Source organism: Pseudorca crassidens, chromosome 17 (assembly GCF_039906515.1).
Source record: "Pseudorca crassidens isolate mPseCra1 chromosome 17, mPseCra1.hap1, whole genome shotgun sequence".
In the NCBI taxonomy this organism is placed as follows: Eukaryota; Metazoa; Chordata; class Mammalia; order Artiodactyla; family Delphinidae; genus Pseudorca; species Pseudorca crassidens.
Genome location: NC_090312.1, coordinates 22,162,092 through 22,186,812, shown reverse-complemented (window position 1 = coordinate 22,186,812; position 24,721 = coordinate 22,162,092). Strand labels below are relative to the sequence as shown.

General features: G+C 37.2%; 1 protein-coding gene across 3 annotated transcripts in view; it reads right to left on the bottom strand.

Annotated features, from left to right (window-relative positions):
* RAD21 (RAD21 cohesin complex component) overlaps nt 1-23,869 on the bottom strand; it is a 28,188-nt gene extending 4,319 nt beyond the window's left edge. Inside the window, exons 1-11 of one of the 3 annotated variants that reach the window (XM_067711434.1) lie at nt 23,660-23,869; nt 16,464-16,638; nt 11,616-11,745; nt 9,949-10,048; nt 7,889-7,995; nt 7,392-7,598; nt 6,804-6,929; nt 6,347-6,469; nt 4,358-4,581; nt 2,983-3,142; nt 2,409-2,554 (exon numbers count right to left, since the gene is read on the bottom strand). In XM_067711434.1, the coding sequence (XP_067567535.1) occupies nt 2,409-2,554; nt 2,983-3,142; nt 4,358-4,581; nt 6,347-6,469; nt 6,804-6,929; nt 7,392-7,598; nt 7,889-7,995; nt 9,949-10,048; nt 11,616-11,745; nt 16,464-16,607 (1,467 nt within the window). In that variant the 5' untranslated portion in view covers nt 16,608-16,638; nt 23,660-23,869. Of the gene's footprint in view, nt 1-2,408; nt 2,555-2,982; nt 3,143-4,357; nt 4,582-6,346; nt 6,470-6,803; nt 6,930-7,391; nt 7,599-7,888; nt 7,996-9,948; nt 10,049-11,615; nt 11,746-16,463; nt 16,639-23,447; nt 23,473-23,659 lie in introns of those variants that run through there. The other 2 variants (XM_067711432.1, XM_067711433.1) reach the window with 2 other exon arrangements.
* Nucleotides 23,870-24,721: the final 852 nt, after the last annotated feature.

Sequence of the window (24,721 nt, the reverse complement as noted above, 5' to 3'; positions counted from 1 at the left end):
TCCAGGGCAACGCAAAAAGGCTCGAACATTAATTAGCCTGGTACTGTCGACCATTGCTGTATAAGGGCTACTGCAACTCAGCCTGAGCTCGAAATAAGAGCCTTTGTGCTCTTCCAGCAGCAAATATTAGGAAGGAGGAGACTATTTTTCTGGGTCCATTTCTTGAATTTCTTTCTTCTTGGACTTAATACTAACAAACACATGAGAACATTAAAAGAGTGACAAGGGAACAACTACCCGGAGAGTGGTACTAGAGTAACCCACTAATTACTTGTTCCCGTTCCTGAACTCAAAAACGCTTTTTTTTAACAACTCCTTACCATCCGAGGGCATAGAGAACTAGTTGTTAAAATTGGCAAAGAATATTCTTTTGCCAATGTCTTGATGATGGAGGCTGAACCAAGAGCCTAAGGTACCGAAAAGCCTCCCTTTGCCCAGAGTTAATTTATTCTATAGACTTAAGCTTGGGAAGCCTTAAACCAGACCACCTCCTTCCTTTATACTCAGGATAGGAACACGAAGTGAACTTAATGGTAGCCAGTCTAAATGAAGTAGCAAGACGTTGCTTTACCTTTTTTCAGCAACTGGATGAGTATATAAGAGAGCCTAAAACTGCTTAGTATTAAAGATATACAGGAATATTTATAAGGAATAAACCAGAACACGGAAGAGAATAGAGTCTAGGAATAAACCTCTGCATATATGGTCAATTAATTTAGCACAAAGCAGCATACAATGAGGAAAGGACAATCTCTTCAATAAATGGTGTTGGGAAAACTGGACAGACGCATACGAAAGACTAAAATGGATTAACGACTTGAATCTAAGACCTGAAACCATAAAAATCCTAGAAGAAAACATTGGTCCTGACGACTTTGGATTTGACACCAAAGGCAAAAATAAACAAGTAGGACTTCATCAAACTAATATATCTGCAAATCAGAGATTAATATCCAAAATATATAAAGAATGCAACACAACTTAAGAGCAAAACAAACTGATTAAAATGGGCAGAGGATCTGAACAGACATTTTCCCGAAGACAGCAATACTGATGGCCAACAGGTACATGAAAAGGTGCTCAACATCTCTAATCAGGGGCACGTAAATAAGAACCACAATAAAGCATCACCCAAAAAACAGGAGATAACAAGTGTTGGCAAGGATGAGGAGAAAAGGGGAATCCTCTTGCACTGTTGGTGGGAATGTATATTGGTGCAGCCACTATTTATCCAAAGGAAATAAAATTGCTATCTGAAAAATATCTGCACTTCAATGTTCACTGCATTATTTATAATAGCTAAGCTATGGAAACAACCTAAGTATCCATCAACACATAAATGGATAAAGAAAATATGATATACGTGCACAACGAAATATCATTCACCGTAAGAAGGAAATTCTGCCTTTTGTGACAACATGGATGGACCCTGAAGGCATTATGCTAAGTGAAATAAATCAGAGAACGCTCAATCCTGCATGATAGATATATCACATCACTTACATGTGGAATCTTAAGTATCTTAAAAAGCTCACACTCACAGAAGCAGAGAGTAGAATGGTGGTTACTAGGGGGTGGGGGAAACGAGTAGATACTGGTCACAGTCAGTTTTGGGGATCTAATACACAGTATGATGATTACACTTAACAATACAGGTGTCCCTCAGTATCTACAGGGGATTGGTTTCAGGATCCCCTGTGAATACTAAAATTTACAGATGCTCAAGTCTCGTACTGCAGACAGCCCTCAGTACACATCCATGGATAAGGAGGTTCAACTATATACTATGTACTTGAAAGGTGCTAAGAGTAGATCTTAAAAGTTCTCGTGACAAGAAAAAAATCTAATTCTGTGAGGTGATGGATGTTAACTGAACTTACCATGGTAATAATCATTTCACAATATATACATCTATCAAATCATTATCTACTGCACACCCAAAACTAATACAATTTATATATGTCAATTATATCAATAAAACCAGAGGAAAAATGTTCCATTAGCAGGAAGTTTGTTTCATTTTACTCACAACGTACTTAACAGGTTCCATATGCTGCTTTACTTTTCTATCTAGACTGTCAGATTCACCGTGGGCTAATATGGGCTAATGTTTGAGAAGTAAAGTAAAAACCAGAACCAAGTTCAGAGTCAAGGAGTCCACATTAGCCAAGGATGCTCACTTTAGTCCACTGTGAAGCAGAGTCAGAAAAACTCCTAAGAACACCTCCCACTTACAGGACATTGTGTTTTGATCCTCAGCTGTCATTCTTTCTGGACCCATTCCTTACTATTTTCTGCCCAAACCAAGACACTTCAAAAGGTCTCCTTAAATAACACTTGCTGTTACTAGGGATCTAAAACATTGCCCGCACACCCACACCCCAAACATCTTGGAGAGCTGTGCTTACAGGGATCATGGGTTCTGGGTCCATCTGTCCCACTTTTCGCTTAACTCCCTGAGGTGGTGGTGGAGGCATGGCTGACTCATCCAGGTTTGTTCTGCTGGTCTCCATTGACTCCTGGAGGCGGCTTGGCTCTTCCAAAATGGGCTCATCTGCAATCGATCATATGAAGAGGGGACAACGGTCATACAGTCCTCAACATTCTAGAACCATTTAATACTAATATGCTAAGACTTTCCCTAATGAAGAAGGCTGAATAAAATTTTACCTCCACAAAGGTTACTAAATTTATAATACGTTTAAAGGTGGGAAGAGGTTTTTAAAAGGACATGTCCCACCTCCAGTCCAAGGCAGGAGAATCCTTTAGTAGACTATCACTCGGCCAAGTCCTAGGCCTCAGACCTTTCTGAAAACTTCCCAGCTAACAAAGGAATCAGAGAATATAAGGCATGTATTTCCCTGTCCAAAAGTTTGAGAATACGTCTTTGTTCCTGATTTCTTTTACTCTGGCAATATATAGGTAAATTCTAAGCCAACGTTCACTGCAATCGTATCAGGGAACTATTCCAGTGGAACAGACCGATGACGTCACGCTGCTGCTGCTGAGGCTGCTGGTCCTCTCTGGGAACCTCCGGATTTTCAAATTCTTTGAGGAATTCATCCAAATTATCAGCCTCTCCTCCTTTCCTCCTTTTTCTAAGATCTTCTGGTACTAGTGGTGTAAGACAGCGTGTAAACAGCTATTAAATAAAGAAATAAATATCAATTATAAAATCTCTACTATAAATCACATGAACCGAAAACCTACCACTGGCATTACTATTTTCCATAAGTATGTTTTAACTATCTGTATATATAATTTAGCATGATTTCTACTTAATGCTATATTCATGCTTCATTCTACTTTATAATTTGAAATCCTCTATGTAAAAATTATTTTCACTTGCAATTTTAGAAAAGTTGAGGATGAAATTTTTAACCATTGTCTCATAACTTGGAGATAACGCTAATGTTCTAAATTTACCTGTTTATTTTCATATTCATACACTTAAAACAATCTAACTGAAATCATACCCAACAGCTTTGCATAGTGCCTTTTTCACTTAATATTGTACAGTAATTTCATGAACTATCATTTCTAGTATTTTTAATGATTGAATATTCCACTGAGTGGAAGTAAATATATATATGTGTGTATATATATATGCCACACTTGAATGATTCTTCACTATTTTAAGTTTCTTTTAACTGTAAATAATAATTAATGGACATCTTTACAGAAGTGGCTTTTTCCATATTTTGAATTACTCCTTAAGAAAAATTCCTGACAATGAGACCACTGAGTCAAAAAAAAAACCCACTTCAAAACCTTCTTCCAAATGATTCTACGATTGTGCTTCCAATATACAGCAGTTTTACCGAAGCCTTGCTGCTTTAAACACTTTATAGTAAAAATCAATTGGTTCTATGATGCCTCAGAACTTTGCTTTAGAATAGTCTGGAACCTAAAGTGAGCAGAAAGGGCCTGTAAGTGAAAAAAAAACTCTCATAAAGCCAGATTTCTGTACTGTGGGAAAAGTAGAACGACCCCTTGTTTTAGCCAGAAAGCAACATCTAAAGATTGCAGACTGGAACCACAGTACACACCAAGGCAACAGAAGTGGTAATGTATCATAGAAAGTTGAGGAGAGAGAACTGTTATTAAAGACATCAGTGGCTTTTTAGAATAGTGAAGATTAGTTCTACATCTTTTAGAAATGCAGGTGTCACTTATCATGATCTTTCAGATCAGGTTTATGTTCAGTATACTGTTGTGTAAGGGAGGAAAAAAAAGAGACGATGCTATATCACTGAGCAATACCTGATCAAAAATGATTCAAACAAAAGTTTTTAAAGTTTATTTTAAAAAATGATCAAAATCTATATGAAATTTAAAATTCTGCAAACTATATTACCTTCAGTAGTCTGTTATTCCACAAAGGCTGAGCAGGTAAAGAGAAAAGTTTTTCCACTCCCCCGGTCTCTTTCCACATCATCAATTTCTTGGTGGGTGGCGCCAGATCCAAAGTAGTAACAATATCGGAGTAATCACTAAGCTGGGCTCTAATCGTCTTGCTATCCAACTCTTTGACACTGTCAACAATTAGCTTCCTCTTCCTCTTGGCTTTTGTTTCTTTGACTGGCATGATATAAGAAAATAAGGTCATTTTTTCTGAGGCCAGCATGAAACATACAACTACCAGATTTGGTCTCATTATATTCCTGCTTTTCTAACACCTAGAGGAGAAGTTAAGCTTTCACGAGGGTAGAATCTGTTTTAAGTGATGTTTCCCAAGTACCATATAGAGGCTAGCGTACAATAGGTGTTCAATAAAAATTTGCTGAATGAATGAATGTTGACTTTTAGCACAAAATGAGCAAAATAATGGCAAGAGCCAATTCATTTTTGCCCGTGTAGCTTTATATTGTAAACACATCACACTTGGTTCAGAGTTGGGCTCAAGTCCTAGGTTCTGCCACTTATTAAGTGAGTGACCATTAAGAAAAGTTAACTTCATTTTGCTAACCTCTTCATTTTCTCATTTGAAATATGGCCAACCACTTATAGGGGATTGTAAAATATTTAGTATGATGTCTGACATAGATTGAGGACTCTATAAAAGGTTGCAACTACCATGATTTTTATTGGAAAAGTTACAATTCATGTATGGCAGCTGCACAAGCAGCTTGATAAAGTGAAACAAGCCCAAACCCAGTCAGATGAACCCAGAACTCCATCCTGTACACTTTTTGTATCCTCATTTCTAATCCTTACTAAACTCTTACAAAGAGGTAACATTATCTCAATTTCTTACGATACAGAAAAGCTCATGGTATTAAATAAATTCCTCAAGATTTCATTGTCATACATGTTATATACCCCATAGGTTTTAAAAATATTCATGTGGTTCAAAATTCAAGATTCAAAAAGATGTTATACAGTGACAGCCTCTGTCCAGGCCCTGTCCTCCAGCTACTGAGTTCCCTTCCTTGAAATTAAAAAGTTCAAGTTTTTGTAACAGCTGGCTAAGCTCAATTATCCTATTTTAAACACTGCAGTATATGTCCCTCTTACCTTGTTTATAGATCTCTGTAATATCTGTCAATAATATAGTATATAATTTACTTAATTACCCATGTTCCCGTATTATTTAAGTTCCACAAGGATAAAGACTTGTTCATTTTTATATTTTTAGTTCCTAAATATAGCTACACAGTAAGTACTCTTTTTAAACCAGAAGCCCAAATCAGAATTTTTGGTGATCAGATTCTAAGTAGGAAACCTAAAAAGTTAATCTTGTTTTACTTAGAAGTAATAACAGTAACTTGAATTATACTGTAAATGACTTAAAGTATTCCACCCCATTGTACCCATACACCGTCTAGAAATTTTAAAGTTTCACATCCAAATTACATACTGCCTCTTTTACTCAGAAGCAGCACCCCCAATTAAATATGCTTTGCTGTGCTTCTTAATAAGCAGTATAAGAAAAATACTGATTTTAGAACCTTTGATATTTCCAGTTAAAAGTATTTTTAGATTTTCCCAGATTGTAGCCCAAACCGTACACAGAAATCTAGAATTTTGGAAGATAACTGATCAGTCATCTTGTACTTTACTGAAAAATGCCTTGCAATGCTTTCTGTTACACATGTGACCTGTTGGCATTTTTGTAACCCCCAAAGACTACGATATTTATTAGCAGAAAGCTTGTTCCATACTTTTATTTCACAGCAACTTGTAAAGATACTCTGTAAGATATTCGAATTATAAGTGAATTAAAGTTTCCATAATAGATGACTAACAAAGGAGAAAAGTTTAGTTATATTTAAGATGAGCAGCAGATTAGTGGACATGAGCCAGAACTAGAAAAAGTTCTAAGTCAAAAAGTTTGTTTGCTCACCAGTGATATCAATAGGTTCCAAAGCAAACGCTTCTTCCTCATTTGGAACAAGTGTTGTTTGATCAGTCATAGTTGGCATCGGTTCGACAGGATCCACTGAATCAGGACTATCAGGCCCACCCACTGTAAAAGCAGAAATTTGGTCACAAAAGGCTTGGCTATTTAATAATATATATCCAGCAAATGAGGGGGAAAAAAATCCCTTTGAGTAACTGAAAGAAACCCACGGGTTCCAAAGAAAAAACACTTTTCTAGTTATAAGGAGGTCTCTCCAGTTGACCTATTGCCCAAAAAAGGGGGCGGAACACAGGGTTAAAGAGACTCAATCACAAGCACTGTTTTTAAGGAGATTTACAGCTCATTAAAAGCTGAAACTTTTCGTTTTTGGTCTTCTACAGTGAATATCTTTTTGGATGCCATACGTCACGCCCAGGATCACTGAACATGAAATGCTTACTTGATACGTTATCATCCTCATCCATGTCATCATGCGCAGGCTGTTCTGGCAACATCACCCCCGCCTCCGACAGGGCAGGGGGATCGTCAAAGATACCGCCGTCATTATTACTAATAAGTTTGTCATCTGAAATACGGAATGTAATTTAGTTACAATTTGAAAAAGAAATGCTAAAAGAACAATAGTCAATCACTGGAAAAATAATGTTAAAATGGATTAAATTAAAAAATTTAAATCTGTATTCATTATGCATCTGTTCTCTTCAAGGTAGTACACAAAAGTATAAAACACTTAACATATGAAAAAAAATCTCTTATTTTTAAAACATATATTTACTTAAATACAAATAGAGTACTTCGAAGAATTAGTAAAACTTAAAACTCCAAGACAAGCAGTTTTAAACAAAATTAGGTATTGTTAAAACAGTTTTAGGCTACAGGTTTACAGAAAACTTTTACTGAACCAACTGGTGACAATTCACACATATATACCTAGAGAGATGCTCAAGACTAAGAATTAGCAACTGCTCTAAAACCCCGCAACTAAATAAAGAAATTATGTTAGAATAATCACCTTGTTGTGACTTACCTAATATACCACCATCATTTCCTTCTCCAAAATTGTCATCCTTATATTGGTCTTCATATTCTAAATGGTTAATCTTCTCATTCAGATTGCTGGTGCTCTGTTCAGGCTCTAATAGGAGGTTAGAAGCACCAGTGCTCACTAACATGTCATCATCCTCGAAAGCGCTACCTTCTCTCATTATTTCACGATCATCCATTCCAAAGTCACCTAAACAAATTTTAGTTGGTCATTAGTTGAAAAAAAGTTAGAAACATCACCGAATCAAAAGAAAATGGCTAATGATTTATTTTAATTATAATGTCACATTTGCTTACTGAAGTCTTATTTATCTTTGAATAGTAAAACATCTAGTTTAAACTTTAAATCTTTATTATATTTCATAAACTGATTCTGGTGCATGAGAAAATTCAAATATAAGATCCAAATTTAGGTTACCCTAAATATATTACATAATTTTAACATTATAGCTAGTGGCTAATGATTTGTTTCTCTATTACCAAAATCATTTTCTTGTAGAATACTGATGTTTCCAACTTCTTCTCTCATGGTTATCTCTTCCACTCTACTCTGGTTCAGGCTGAACTGCTGGGCCACATCGATGTCACTTTAAGAGAATTTCAAATACAATGTAGTCTCAAGTCTCATTGTAATGTATTTATAAGGGAACACACATCTCAATTCTTTATATAAGCAAGAAAAAAAAACCGTACATACAACCTATGGAGCCTAAATATTTAATATTAAATAAATACAATCCAAGAATCTAAATGATGTGGAAGTTAATTTGTATTTAAATTTTAAAACTGTTAATGACCAGCAAGCAAAATATAATATGCTGAAATCACTACATAAGGCAACATGGTATACAGTGCAAAAACTTAAGAGATGCATGGGCTAGATAGGCATGGGTTTTCATCAGGGCCCTGCAACTTACAGGCTATGTGAACACTGAAGTTACTGGCTTTTCTGAGACTGTTTAGTACAAATGTGGAACACCATCGACCAAATTCAGAATGTAAATACTTCCAAACAAATCACCAGGTTTGTTCAGCAAATAAATGGCAAAGACAAACACACAAAAAACATGTAGCTCTGTTACAGGTTCTTACGAGAGACTTCTGAGACATATCAACCAAATGCAGGCTGGAAACTCTGTATAGACCGTAGCTGAAACAAAGCAGCGCGGGGGGAGCCTAAGCGTCAACTGGGGGCATTTGACTGCTGATTGTGTATTATATTAAAGAATTATTGTAATTTAAAAAAAACTGTGGTAGTGTTATGGCTTTGTTTTAAAAATTCCTTGCCTCTAAAGAGATACATTCCAAGGTATTTACAGATGAAATAAAATATTTGTTATTTGCTTTAAAATAATCCGTTGTTAGAAGGTCAATTGGAGAAATACAGCTGAGACCTTGAGCTATGTGGGATTTAGGAATTTTGACCCTGAAGTCAAAAATCCACATATAACTTTACAGACAGCCCTCTGTAACTGTGGTTCTGCATCCACTAATTCAACCAACCTCAGACTGTGTAGTACTGTAGCATGTATTTAGTGAAAAAATATCTGCACATAAGTAGACCCTCCCAGGTGAAACCTGTCTAAGGGCCAATGGTACACATGAAATAAAACTGGCAATATATTGATAATGAAAGAAGCTGGATGATCAGTACCTGGGGTTCATAATATTTACTAATCTCTCTACTGTTTAGCTATGTTAAAAAATTCCACCATAAAAATAGTTTAAAAATAAAATAGGAGTATAAAGAAAGGGAGGAAAAAGTAAAGCAGCCAAATAGTGCCTAGCACTAATTAACACAATAAATGCAAAATAAATCATAAATTTACTCCTATAATTAAAAGTCAAAGATCATTTTTTAAAAGAGCAGACAAATTTGTCAAAAAATAAATGGGGATTGGTGTAGAGGGTTTCTCGGATAACTGTGCTACTCAATCACTTGGAAAGTGACAGTCACTTCCCTGTCATGGTAATCATAGCTGAATTCTGAAGACTTGAGAAGAGGGAAACAACATACCACAGTATTCTGCTGTAATGGCCATCTCTGTACAACTTTCTCGTCTTAAATGTTGTGTGACAATGACCCTTTCTTGCTCTTTATAGAAAGTTATCTCATATGTTTATTAAAAAAAGAAAAGAACAAAAATTGTGGCTGAGTATAGCTTGGCCAAGATGATAAACTGGTAGATGACTTTACTATATACCTCTGAAAAAAATCATGAAGCAACAGTTCAAGTTTTACTGATATCATTATGTAAAGCAAACAGCTGGACTGCTGTTCAGTTTACACAATGGCCTAAGCAAATCAGAATTCTCTTAGCTGTGTTAAAGCTGGCATCTTCTACATGATCTTATAGAAGAAACACTTCTAGGTTATGTGTTTCATATTTATACGCTAAATGAAAGCACATGCATTCTAGCTACATGTTAACGCAATGTCAAAACATCCCAAGAAAACTATGCATTTGGTAAGCCAATAATGTTTTTTGCACACCAAGTCAAAAAAAAAAAGAAGAAGAGACAGAGAGAGAGAGACATACTCTAAGTCAGGCAATGGCTGATCAAAATCATGAAATTCTTCAGGTAAAGTAATAGCATTGTAAGCAGCTTCTCGATTTTCCTCAGGCAGGTCAACAACACCTGGAAAAGAAACGGTAAGCTTGAAGACCTGTGGCTACACCAAAGATTATCAAGGGGTCAACGAAGGTAAAGTCAGTATAGGGAGGGAGGGAGACACAAAAGGGAAGAGATATGGGGACATATCTATATGTATAACTAATTCACTCTGTTATAAAGCAGAAACAAACACACCATTGTAAAGCAATTATACTCCAATAAAGATGTTAAAAAAAAAGTCAGTATAATTTCTTAAGGTTATTTTCCAGAAGGGTTGATAATATTTGCAAAGTACCACTGAAGCTCAAGTACTTTTGTTTTTTTAATAATCATTAGCCACATTACTTGTGTTACAAGAGGTCAAAGCACTAATTATGCATTAAACTGAGACGTCTTTAAAAGGACGTATCAACAATAAATATTAATAACAGTTTTCTAAATAAGCATGAAATTTATGAGGAAAAGGAATGACTGCAAAAAAATACCCCAAATGTTAAGAGGAACTGGTTATTTTAGGAAAGTGGGATTAAATTATTTCAATTTTCTTTACATTTTCCCCTATATTTTTCAAGTGGTCTATAATAAAAATGCATTGCTTTACAGGATAAAAAGAAACAAAACATGTTATTTAAGCAAAATACACTTAGTAGCCACATATAAGAAATCATCGGCCCCCGCCTAAATATTTTACTTTTAACCAAATCTTAGATCTCAAAGATTTCACTATTTATATATTAAAATAAATGGAAGTATAAGAATATAACAACAGTAGAAATTACGGTATAAGGCATCTCTCCTACACATTGAGATTATTTTAATCAGAATAAAATTTTGTCAATGCTTTAAAAAATTATACAATAGTAATTATCTATGCAGATGCAAGTTTGGTTGCTAGAGTCCAATTTAGAATCAACTATTACCTAAAACAAAACAACAATGAAGAACTATAGAGAACATTTAATAAAGTCTCAACAACTTAAGCTAAAAGTGAATTTGATTTTAAGACTACACTAAGGGCTTCCCTGGTGGCGCAGTGGTTGAGAGTCTGCCTGCTGATGCAGGGGACATGGGTTCGTGCCCCGGTCTGGGAAGATCTCACATGCCACAGAGCAGCTAGGCCCGTGAGCCATGGCCGCTGAGCCTGTGCTCCGCAATGGGAGAGGCCACAACGGTGAGAGGCCTGCGTACCACAAAAAAAAAAAAAAAAAAAAAAAAAAAAAACACTAAAATTATTCAGGAAAAAATTAGAAGTCTAATATTTTCTTTCCTGAGCTTTTTAAAAATCACAGAACATTAGTTTTCCACACTTCAACCTCTGATGATTGCTGAAAAAGGCGTTAAAAGAAAAAGGCAACTCCAAAGGATTAACAAAAAAGGTGTAACTGTCATAATTCCATATGTAGAACAAAAATAAAATCGGTTTTCTCCCTTGAAACACTGCCTCTCTAAGCTCTGCCCCGTTTTTAAGGGGTTCCCTGTACTGCAATTAAAACAAAACAAACTACGCTCATCTAGCATATTTGCTTAGCAGTTTTTAAACTAAACACGATTAACTCCAAAGTTAAAAACAAAACAAAAAAGTCAACAATACCTGGCCGAAAAGCCATCTTTATCTTAATGAATGCTTCATTACAGTCTGCCAGGAGATATTTGGCTTTTCTGTGATAGATTCGAACTACTCCCAGTAAGAGATGTCCTGATGTTCGGAGTGCCATCTTCACCTGTGAATTAACATTACTCTAATTTATAAAGTTAATTTTCTGGATTTAGAGACTACTTCAAAGCTTGTATGTTGTGCAATTCATAGGCAATTTATATCTCTCCATACTTTTAACCATTTATTTGAAGTTACCTCACAATCATGTATATTTTATTTCTCACTGCCTTTACCTGTAAACTTCCTGAGTATACCCAAAGAATAGACTGGCAGAAATTCATGAATGAATATAGATGTGAAGGTAGCTATGAAGCAAGTATTAAGGCAATCCATGAACTGTTGTCATTAGCACATTAAGAAGTATGTGGCACTTTTGGTTGCCAATCTAGAGTCATTGCTCCTTGCTGGCTAACTGAACTCTGATTTTATTTGGGAAGTGAAATGTCCCCAGTCTTGAAGGATGACTGTCTCATTCTTCTCTGCTGGTGCTCGTTTTTGAGCGGGCATGTAACCCAGTTCAGCCAACGAGAAGTTGGCTTGACTGAGCCAACTTCTCAGTCAAGTAGGTCAGAGAATTTCTGAGAAAGATTTTCCCAATTAAAACAAAACAAAACAACGAACACCCCTCCCTTCCTTCTCCCCTTCCTGCACTGTGAGTAGGTGGGGCCTGTAGCTGCCTGCAGTACCCCCGTAACTGCAAGGCTGTCTGCATGAGGACAAGAAGCCACTAAACTAAGAAAGGTAAGTCCTTGGATGACATCTTTGAACTGCTGAACCTAGATCTTCCTATTTCTAAACTTCTAGTTAAATAAGACTGTTAATTTCCTTATTGTTTAAGCCACTTTTCACTGAGTTTTTATTACCTGACTCGAAAGCATACTAACTGATAAAGGATAATGGTATCCATCTTTCTTCACAAGAAAATACATTCCTCAGCCTGTATTTTATCAAGGTAGATCTTGATCAGTGCTTAGGGGGATCCAGTATGTGGGATGAGACAGAGTAGTTGGAAAAGAATGAGAGAAGTAAATACCCAATCTAAATAGAATGATTCAAAATTCCTCTGGTTATAATAAGAATTTTTTTTTTAAGAACAAGAAAACATGAGCTCAACTTTACCAGATTGTTTTCCAGATAACACCATAAAAACATCAAATTTTTAAGTAGCAAAGAAAGCTGTTAAATATTTGCTTAAAGTTTAAATTATGCTTAGTACACTATGTTACTTATAACTTACAAATACAATGTGTTGTCTTATTTAATATGGGTACTCTCTATAGCAGTCCAGAATCCTATTTACAGTAACTCTCGGGCTCTATATTTATGGTCACATCTCATAACAGCATAAATTATGAAGTTTAGTGTTATAAATTCTTAAGTATCTAAAACTGTAATAAATTTATAACTAAATCTAGGACTTATCTGATGATAAATCCCTGATATGAAAAATAATACCCAATTAAAATACTGCTCATAATGGAAAATGAGAATCTCCCTTTATGGTGTAGTCTTAGGAAATTTAAAATTACTGCTGACTGCACCTTCACCTAAGAAAAAAGGAGGGAAAAAACCCCCAATCTTGGCATGCCATTACCTTGTCCAGAATTAGCAACTTTTAAAAGGTGGTGTTTAAACAAAAACATGGAGATACAGAGAAGAGAGTAGCGGTTACCTTAGGAGAAGGGGTGGGGGAAAGGCAAAATGGCTAAAGGGGATCAACTGTATGGTAATGGATGAAAACTAAATTTTTGGTGGTGAGCACACTGTGGGGTATACAGAAGTAGAAATATAAAACCTATATAATGTTATAAATCAATGTTACCTCAAAGTAAATTTCTTAAAAATGCAGATAATAAAGTAGTCACCTCATTAAATAAAAAGGTGGTGTTTGGGCCAAGTCTTTCTTTCTGGATTAGTTTGGTTCAGAGTTCAGTCCCAGAATAGGTAAAATGAGGTGTGGCATTTTTGCTGTTGAACTAGCTCATGTTAAGAGTGGAGGTAAAATCAAGAACACAGGCTATACATCCAAGGAAAACTCTGATCTGCAGGGATTTAAGAGGGGCTGTTCCAACCAGAGACGGAGAGGGGAAGGGGGGAGAGAGAACGCATGCAGCTGCAAGGAGCAATTTGTCTGCCACTTGTTCTAAACGACTAAACCAACATTTCACCCACAAGAACTGCACAACAAAAGCAGACATTAGAAATTTTCAGGTCAGTTCACCCTGTGGAGATATCTATTGTGATATATTCTATCACAATAAAACAAAATCAATCAATCAAATAAAAACACGCTTAGAAATGGTTTTTAAAGTTGTAGTGTCCCTAATGGGGTACAAAGTACTCTGCACATATTATGAAAAAGTTTGTTATCCTTTTAAGCCAAATCACCCTCAATACTTGCTTATGGATGTTAAAGTTAGCCACACTTATCAATTTTAAGAAAAGAGTTCAATTTCTCCTTTCTCCATTCACCTAACTCAGTAAACAGACCTATAAAAAGAAAATATCATCTTCTCAAACAATTCGACCAGCAGTGCACACTGGTGCAATTTCCCCACAGAACAATTGTTAATGCACATCAGAAATCTTAAAATAAGTATATCACCTGCTCCAATAATTATATTCCTAAACATCAACATTAAGGAAAGACAGAGAACAAAAGATTTTACAAGTAACAGTTACTAAATGGCTGTTTTTTAAAAAGAGGAAAACAAAAACTTGTAATCCTACCACCTAGAGAAACCTTTAGTAATATTTTAATATGCCTTCTAGGCTTTTATATATGCATAAACACAATTTTTCTTTTTGTGTGCATGTGTACACAAAAAACTGTATTATATTGTTTTGTAATGAGCCTGCAGCCAGGAAAAGCTCTGTTCATAGCATTATCATAATTTTTAATGGTTGCATTATACAGACCAGAGGAATTAAATTCAAAAAATTTGGAAAAAATATGGATTATTTCCCTCCCTCCCCAAAGAAGCTGGTCAAACAAATCATACACAATCAAAATGATAAATTTCAGGTCCATAATCCTTTATATTAAGTCCTAGGGGCCAAATGTGTTTTGGAATTCAGAGCTTTTTGAATATTAAAAGGTAATGCAGTGCACATGCCGTTTATTAAAACATTCCCAAGAGTGTCTGCAGCAGCTCCCCATAACCATACGCATTAGAATTTATGAAAACACAAATAACCTCACTTCAATTTTGGTCAAGTTGTGTTTCTGGGTTTTTCTGTGTATTTAAGTTCTGTGGGTAAAAGACTATGACAATGTACAATGCAAGCATTAAAAATGATGGCAGAGTTATGACAGAGCTTTTCCTGAATGCAGTCCTGTTACAAAACTTACAGTGCAATTTTTTTATACATGCATAAGAAAGGAGAAAAATTACATGTATAACACATGCACCCATAAAAGTCTAGAAGACATAGCAAAATACTAAAGGTTTCTCTAGGTGGTAGAACTACAGGTCACTTATTTTCCCCTGTTTGTAAAGTTTTCTAATTAGTATTGTCTTAGAAATAACATAATAGAAACATCTTTAACACCAATAAATTCTACACTATAACTCTAAGACCAGTTGAATTTCCATATACAGATAGAAATTTTATAATTTAATCTAATTCCAAATACAAACTTTCACTTCTCTCCTGTGAAACATTTATTTTCCCAGAAAACTTTTCTGAACAAGTCTCTGCTACATCCCACCTTTGTTCCTGGGATGCCCTTGCTCCTTCAGCAGTAAAGAACTACTCTTATTTAACACACTATACCAGCATTGTCCAAACTGTTAATTCTAAGAGGAGCTCCCAAAGCTGATCCAGGGAACTGCAATCTGGAATGCTTTCAAAATAGGAAAACTGGTACATGTATGTGTGTATGCATATGCATAAATACAAAGCCCAGGAAAGGACCTTTAAAACACAGATGTGATGTGTGTGTGTATGTGGATATATAAAAATTATATTCAAGGACTATACCTTTATTTTGAGATTAACCCTTCATACATTTTTAAAGTCAACCTGTCTGTTCCTCAATGAAATGCTCATGATGTTAGTAGCTATAATTGTGACTGTTTGTTTGAATGGTCTTTCCTTGGCAACACAAAAAACACATATTAAGTCATACTATTTGTGAAATACAAGGGTGGAAACCACTGCTTCAGAAGTTTCAGAGGATATCAATAAAATCTCCTCTAGAAACAGAGTAGTAAGCAAGGCAGATAAGGTAAGGACATTCATAAGGCTTCCATTCTAGGGGAACACAGTAATTAAATATTTAGGGAAAGATGGCCAAGTACAAAAGTTCTACGATGGGGAAAAGTTCTGGTATCTTCAAGAAACGGCAAGTAGGCCTGTGAAGCTGAGGTGGAGCAAGTGTTCTGGATACTATTTGCTACGTGGATAAAGTATCAATAGTTAGATCCGGCCCCTGCAACATTTTCTAACTAATGGGTCCTTATTTTGAAAACTTTGTAAATTCCTCAATCAGGAATACCTATACACATATTTAGTATAAAAAACATCTAGAAAGTTAAATATAAAGTATTTGGGTACTGCCCGACCATGCTTATCTGCCACTGAAAGAGGCAAATGAAGATATGTGTACTCAACAGAATTTTTAAAGAGAAGAGAGTATCAAATTGAAACTCTGGCTATGGATTTTCTTTACCTCCAGTATACATCGGTGCCTACCTAAGAAGCTGTTTTTATAGAATTCTATTTCACACATCAATGAACAATCAACGAAGTGAATAAAAATATCAACATCAAACATACCTTCGGTGAGATGATACTCTCCACACTGCTCTCTAAATTACACTCAAACACATGGGCTTTGGTTAGCTTCTTATCCCAGTGGGCCGCTAGCCAAATTTTGGCCAGAGGCCCTCTTTTACTGAGGACAAAATGTGCGTAGAACATTGTTCTGGTTGACTATGAAACAGGAGGAAACCTGAAGGGGACAAAAAGTTAATGCAAACACCACCACATGAGAACTGAATTATTTAACAAGACATACAAGAAACCTGAAAATAAAAGTCTCCTATTCTTCTAAATATGAAAACTATGAAAGGCTTGAGTGAAGTATAGTATGCATATAAAAAACAATCTATTGTTTAATTTTGAGAAGGTAAGAAAAGATCCCCCCAAATGCTAAGGTGAAAGGTAAGGGGACAAGTCAGGTCACTTCCATGCCCTACTGTCATCTTAAAAGTGCTAGTTTGGTTTTTTTCCTTTAAGTAAAAACTGTCTTCAGAAAACTCTTCTTTTTGAAGTTCCATCAAGTGTTAATTCCATTCCTATCCTGATTACTAACTGTAAAAATAAGTCTGCTTCTGGCCAAAAGCCAGAAAATATATTCTTCATGACAAGAAAAGAATGTCCAAGAAGAAAAACACTCAGGCACAGATATTAATCAATGAGGAAATTTCCATGTTTAGAACCCCATTAAAAACTGAGATTCTTAGCTAAATGCATTATATAATAATTGCTACCTCATGACAAGCATTTCATATTTCACCAAGCAGATAAGTAAGTGGGTTGGCCCCATTTTACAGGTAAGCAGTTTTCAAAAGCTGAGCCTTAAAAAGATAAGCATTGTATAGTTTTCTCAACTCAGGAATCTGGAAAGCACTTGATCACTAAATTCAGGACAATGATACAGTACACAATTTAACTCATGACTGAAACAGTCTTAGTAGAAACACAAGTATGTTATTCTTTTATTTTCCTTTTATTTTCCTAATGTATTAATATCTAAGAAAAAAAAAAAGGCAGCCTGCAAAACTCCAGCTTGGAGAGCATGTGAACGGTGTAAAAAGATAATTTCCCTTATATCATGTATTTTCCCTTTTCCACAGAAAACTTTAGAAAATCTATTTTGCCAACTGAATTTTTTCTGAAATGTCCGTAACACTAAAAAAAGGTAAGTCATGCTTTTACAGAAAGAAACTCAAGCACACCCAAAACACATGAAAACTAATTAAAATTTAAAAACTTTTAAAACTTATGTCACACCTATCCCTTGCTCCCTACCATTCCTAAGTCCTGGCAACCACCGCTCTGTTCTTTACTCAAATTTTAGCATTTTGAGAATGTTATATAAATGGAATCATACAGTATGTGACTTTCTGGGACAGCTTCTTGGATTCAGCATCATGATACAAACTCATCCAAGTGTTTGTTGCATGTCTTAACAGTATGTTCCCTTTCATTGCTGAGCAGCATTCCATGGGGGTGGTTATAGTACCACAATTTGCTTAGCCATTTACCTATTGAAGGACATTCGGTTGTTTCCAGTTTTTCGCTATTTCAAATAAAGCTACTGTAAATATTAGTGTACACAGACTTGGTGAATGTTAATTTTTCATTTTTCCAAGACAAATGTTCTGTGGTGTTATTGGACAGCATGATAAGTGTTCCTTTAGCTTTTAAAGAAACTTTAACACTGCTCCTATCAAAACTCTAATGAGGTTTTTTAATAGCTACTGACAAGATTTTTCTAAAACTCATAAGGGAAGGCAAAAGACCCAGAATAGCTAAAAGTATTTTGAAAAAGAAAAATAAAGTGGGAAGAATCAGTCTACCCAATTTTAAGACTTATTATATAGCTACAACAGTCAATACTGTGTGAAGAGAAAGATACACAGATCAATCACAGATCAATGGAGCAGAGAACCCAGAAATAGATCCACACAATTAAGTCCAACTGATTTTTCACAAAGATGCAGAAGCAATTCAAAGAAGGAAGGTAGTCCTTTAGTCTTTGACAAATGGCGCTTGAGTGATCAGACATCACCCATAGGCCAAAAAAAAAAAAGAAGACCTCAATCCAAACCTCACACATTATATAAAAATTAAGTCAAAATAAATCGCAGACTTAAATGTAAAACTATAAAATTTTAAGGAGAAAACCACAAAGGAACACCTTTGATATCTAAAGCTTGGTAAGAATTTTTAGATATTGTACCAAAAACATGTCCTGTAAAGGAAAAGAACCTAACATGAAGGAGTCCACTGAGGATGCAAAGACAAGACAGAAGATGGAAAAAATATTTGCAAACCACATATCTGAAAAGGACCTGGATCCAAAATATATAAAGAACTGTCAAAACTAAAAGAGTTAAAAAAAAAAAAAATCCAACTAGAAATGGGCAAAAAAAAAAAAAAAAGGACATTTCAAGGAAGAGAATATACCGATGGCAAATTAAAAACAAGAAAGATGCTCAGCATCACTAGTCATTAGGAAAATGCAAATTAAGACCCAATAAGATATCACTGCACACCTCTTATAGGAGCTAAAATAGAACATAATGGCAACAGGAAGCAAATGCTGGTGGGGATACAGAGACGCTGCCATTTCTCATACACTGCTATTAGGAATGCACAATTTCTTTTGAATTAGCTTAAGAAAAAAGATCCAGAGTAAGTTAACTTGAATTTTCATGTTTTTACAAAGGGACTGTAAATTTTAAACAAGGAGTTTGCTTATTGTACTTTCAATTAAAAACTATACTCATTCTTTCCAATAAGGTACAGAAAATACATACATATTAGTTAATGTATCCCAGGCAAGAGATTTTATGCCTGTCAAAAATGTTTGGGAGGGGGCTTCCCTGGTGGCGCAGTGGTTGAGAGTCCGCCTGCCGATGCAGGGGACACGGGTTCAGGCCCCGGTCCGGGAAGATCCCACATGCCGCAGAGCGGCTGGGCCCGTGAGCCATGGCCGCTAAGCCTGCGCATCCAGAGCCTATGCTCTGCAACAGGAGAGGCCACAACAGTGAGAGGCCCGCGTACCGCAAAAAAAAAAAAAAAAAAAAAAAAAAAAAAATGTTTGGGAGGGTGGTGCAAGAGTAATTCAGTCAGGTTTGCCTCATCTCCAGTTTCCATCACTTAATGAAATTTTCAATCTCTGAACCAGATGCTTCCAGGGGATCATTAATTCACATTAGGAAAATTTTCTCTGAAGAAAAAAATAAAATAGGCTTCATCAACTGCCTAATGATGTGAACTTTTTCTCTCAAATGTGGAGTTAAGAAAAGAACTAAGGAATACTAAACTAGGAAGAATTCGGATCAAATGCTCTAAGGTAAAAGCATTAAATAACAACACCTCAAGTGCACCTTCTATTCCACTTAGCAGATCAAAATTTGCTTCCTATAATCAAAGAGAGCCTCCTATGTTGCAGCGCTTCTACTTCAAGCCTTAAAGTTTGTTAGCATAAAAATTAAGCTGCCTCTACAGCATTATAAATATAATCTACAGGATTTTGTAGAAATCCAATATAGCTCTATGTTCTCAAAAATACAATCACTGTCATACACAATAAGCTCCAAGTATCACTATAGAAGATAGTCATGTTCCAAATAAGTAAAAAAAACTCTTACTATTTGGCTCCTAGAATACTCCCTGCTGCATGTCAACTACTAAATAAGTGTTTAATGAACAAGGAAATGAAATACACCAAGTGATCTCATAATTGATACATGTAAAAAATTCTGGAAATTTTAGAAATTGAAACTGGCACGTCTCAACAGGTGTCAGCAGTTCATGGCCAGCACTTCAGCTGCTAGTCAAGAGTACCATGCCTAAAATATCCCAGCTATGCCCAGGCAGAGATTCCTAAACGGATGCTTTCTTGGCATTGGATGGGGAGTAACTAAAGCAGAGTGGTGCTAAAATTAATCTGGGAAAACAATTAGCAAGAGGAAATCACCTTAATAACTAAAGGAAGCCTGATGTACAGCAGTGGGTCAACTATTGGCTTGTACCTAAATAAGTATAAAGTGTAATCATTGTTGCCTTTTAAACCATTTTTTTCCCTTAGTAATACCAAACCTTTAACCAATCTTTAAAGAAGATTGGTTCAAAGTTTTAAAGATTCTAAATTTTGCTAATTCTTTACAAAAGATCTTAGCAGAAAGTCTGCATTTGGTCAAAAAGCACAGCTTACCAATTTCATGACTGCTCAATTTTTTTCTAAAGCAGCAAACAACTTTTAAAAATTGATCCTAAAAAGTAATTTAAATCTGATGTGAAATGACAGACTGATAATTTAGAACATATTCAGGAATGCAAAAACGGCGATTTCTTTAAGATGTTTCTAAAAAACCAAAGTCAAATTACAGCTCATGTTTCTACAATGATGTTAAATCATTATAATATTTCACTCATCTGTTAAAAAGCAGGGCAGGATACTGGTTGCATAAATTGGTATGACCTCTTTGAAGGGCAATGTGGCAACATCTCATACTTTCCAGCAAGAAACTGCACTTCCAGTAATAAACCAAAAGTATATTTGAGGATGTATAATAACAATTAAAAAAAAACCCAAAAACTTACTAAGCTCTAAGTATTTTAGGTGTCCATCCTCTTCGTGATAGTCTTAGAAGATAAATACTGGCCCATTTTACAAACCAGGAAAAGGAGAAAAGGAGAGGATAAGGAATGTGGCAAAGGTCACCAGCATTTAATGCGAGTGGAACTTGAACTTCAGAGCCCACAAGTCTAACTAAACACTATGTTGCCTTGCCAGCATGACTTTTAATAGCAAAGTATTAGAAATAACCTACCTAGCCCTTAATAAGTGACTTTTAGCAAATTAATACAATCATACAATAGAATTCCCATGCACTCTTAAACAATGACAAAAGAGAGCTCTCTCTATACATGTATACAAACACGCACTTGCATGAGCAAAAAGTATCTATGGAGTGCAAACAAAACTGATGACACCGGTCACCTTTGGAACCTGTGCCCAGTGAGAAAGTGAAGACTACCCTTCTGTACTGTTGGACTTCTTTTCTTTTGTAACTTATGGCACACACAAACGTCATCTATTCAAAGTAAAAACAATTATTTTGGGAGTGCTTTGCCAGTAACTAGCATGTTAAGCTGCTTAATCTGTGTAGTTCACTTTCCCTAACTATAAAAAACTGGAAGGTGGAAATTCAGTGATAACTAACCTTAGAAAACATCAACATCGAACTCAGATAAGAACGGAACCATCTCTTTGGGGGTGCTTGGGGAGTGTCTCAGGGACAGAAGGTATTTCCAACCCTGCACCCTAGAGCTCCCCTCCCTTTTGATACTAATGTTCTTTGAAGAAGAGTTTTACAATCGGACAGTCCTAGGTTCAAACTCAGCTCCCTCCACAGTTGTTTTGTACGGGTTAAAAGTGAATTAACATCTGAGTCTTAGCCTTCTCATCTATAAAATGGGGATGTTTCCCGAACAGTATTATGAGAATTAAACAGAACATCATACCCAACACAATGCCACTACAGACACAAATAGTTACTTTGGAAAAAAAATCTCCCACAGAGCACATACCAGCTATCATGATCATGCCTAACAATTCTGACATCACAACATTTAAACAAAAACCACAAAATCTTTATTTCTGATATTAGAAATTTCCCTTCTGTACCAAACTATAAAGATAAAACTTCTCAGAATCTTTATGCTCCAATAAATAGGAACTCACCAGGAAAGAAATTCTCATCCTTAAGAAAAGTTAATCCTAGATTGTACTAATGCGTTGCCTCTATAAACACAAGAAAGGTAAAAGCTATGCTCTATCAATGTAATTCTGACTTGTATACAAAAAGGTATTATGTCCACTGAGTTATGCACTGCTGTCACCTCATCTACAAACTGGTAATAATTTAATCATTGGGTATGGCATACATCCTCATCAATGCCTTTTTAAAAGTAATTGATTAGTTGCTTCCAACATGAAACAAAGTAATTTAGTGACGCTACAACTTAGGAAAGCTTCTGCAGCCTGTCTTCAACATTCCGCACAACCACACAGCTCCCTGGCATTTACATTCGTTGGAAGAAAATGGGAATTTGTTTCTGGAATTCAATGATCATTCTAAACAATATACGGAGAGCAGATGTTAACTTTCGCTTGCAAAGGGAAGCCGATGAACAGTAGCCTTTACCAGAAACCCTTAAAAACTCAAGCGCGTTTTTGAACACTGAAAGCCTAACAAATCGTAAGGTGGCCAAACCCTCCAGCGTTTCCCTCTTTCAAATTTGAAGAAGGCCGCTAAGTCTGGCAGCAGCACAGCTCGACAGTGTCACCCCACACTATCACAGCAGATCATTCTCAAAGCCTTTCTCAGCGAGGAAGGAGACACAAGGCATTTGTCAGAAACGCCCCCCCCCCGCACCAAATACAACACTCAATATCCTCAATCGCTAGGAAAGCCAGGGAGGAAAACCAATTATGCTAATTTCCTAAGAATCAGAGGCAACTTCCCTTGATCGCGTTTTCTATGGGTCTGGCCAATATTTAATATCTCCAGCGTAACCATTTTCCTTTAAAAAAAAAAAAAAAAAAAAAAAACGGGGAAGGGGGAGCAACACTGGTCCCTGGCGAGGGGCCCGCCCCGTTCTCCGGCCCCACCGTGGCCGCGATGGCAGGGCCCGCGTGTCTCCTACCCCCGCACCCACGCTCGGCGGACGGCTGCGGACCCTCGGAGCTGGCGTCGCGGGCGGCCACCCCGCCGCCGTCTCCCGCCCCGAATCCCGCGTCTTCCCAGACAGCCATTTTCACCCGAAGAGTAGGCGGCCCGGTACCCAGAGCGCGCTCGTTCAAACCTCCTCCTCGCCCTCCGGTGCCCAGAGCCGCGTCTCCCCGAGAGACCGACCGAGAAACTGCTTCTTTGGCCTTGGAATAGACCTGAACCATTTGTTACCCAATAGACAATGATGGGGGCCCAGGCTGCGCGGGTCCCGGCTGAGGGTGGGCACCTGGGCAAGGGGCCTGGGCGGCGGCGCAGCGGTTCGGGAGCTCGGAGGGTGGCAGCAGTGCCCCGACCCGGGGCGCAGGCAGTGCCGACGTCTCCCTCGCCCTCCCCCCCCCCGCCCCTCCTCCGGAGTCCGGCTCCCCGACGGCAAGACGGCAGGGAACGGGTGGGGGGAGGAGAGCCAGAGGAAAAGAAGGGGTCGGCCGACTATCTTACCTTGTTCTCCGCCGGGAGTTGGGCGGGCTGGGTGGCCTGGGGAGGGGAAAAGGGTCGGGGGAGGGGGCGGGGAAAGGGGGGGAGCCCTTGTGAGGTGTAGCTTCGGAGCTGCTCCCGCCGCCGCCACGGCCGCCGCCTCCTTCCCGATTCACTCAAACAAACAAGATGGCTGCCGTTACGCCGCGGCTCTTCCTGCCGCCCAAATCCTCGGTTCAAATCGGCAGGATGTTTACGGTCAAAATGGTACCTGTGCGCCTGCGCAGCCAGCCTAAGACCCAGAAGGAGCAACGCAGGCGCAGCGACCATTTCCTTTTCTTTGGAACCCGCCTTCTGGTTGAGCAGTCCCGAACTGAGCAAGCGCAAAGGTGATTCTCTTGCTAGAGGGTCTTCTAGCGTCGCGGAACTGGCAAGCGGCGCGCGCGCAGTGCTTGCCAAGGAAGCGCTGATTGGATGTAACTTTATTCTTGGGCTTGTTTTAAAGGGAAAAAAACCTTTGTGTAGTTTTGTGTGCCCCTTACATAAAAATTCATTTAAATGTTTCTGTAGCAACGAATGTAACATAAATCCCTTAAATAAGTTCTCTACAATGTAGGGGTTCATTCATTCAGTCAACCTATATTTATAGACGGTCTTCTCTGAACCACATACTAAGATAGCTAGGGTCTGGGATATAATGACGATATAGTGAGATAGTATCTGCCTATGTGCTATTACCCAAAGTACTTAAGATGATACAATGATCCAGCCCCTGTCTCCTGACCCTCTTGCCTCTCTCTTCCTCACTGTGCTCCAGTCATCAAACCAAGAGAGCTCAAGAGTTTTGCACTCACTGTTCTCTGTGCTTAGAATAGTCTTGCATTTCCATCCCGTCTCCTTTTGTCTAATTCTTAATCTTACACTCTTAGCTCAAAAGTCACTTCCACAAGAGAGTCTTCCCTGATCCTCTGTATTATTGATATTTAGGATAACACTACTAATGTAAAAAAAAAAAAGGTCCCCATCCCGCCCCAAACTTAAGGGCTTTACAAAACGGCCCTGCCAATTTCTGCCTTTATGACCATG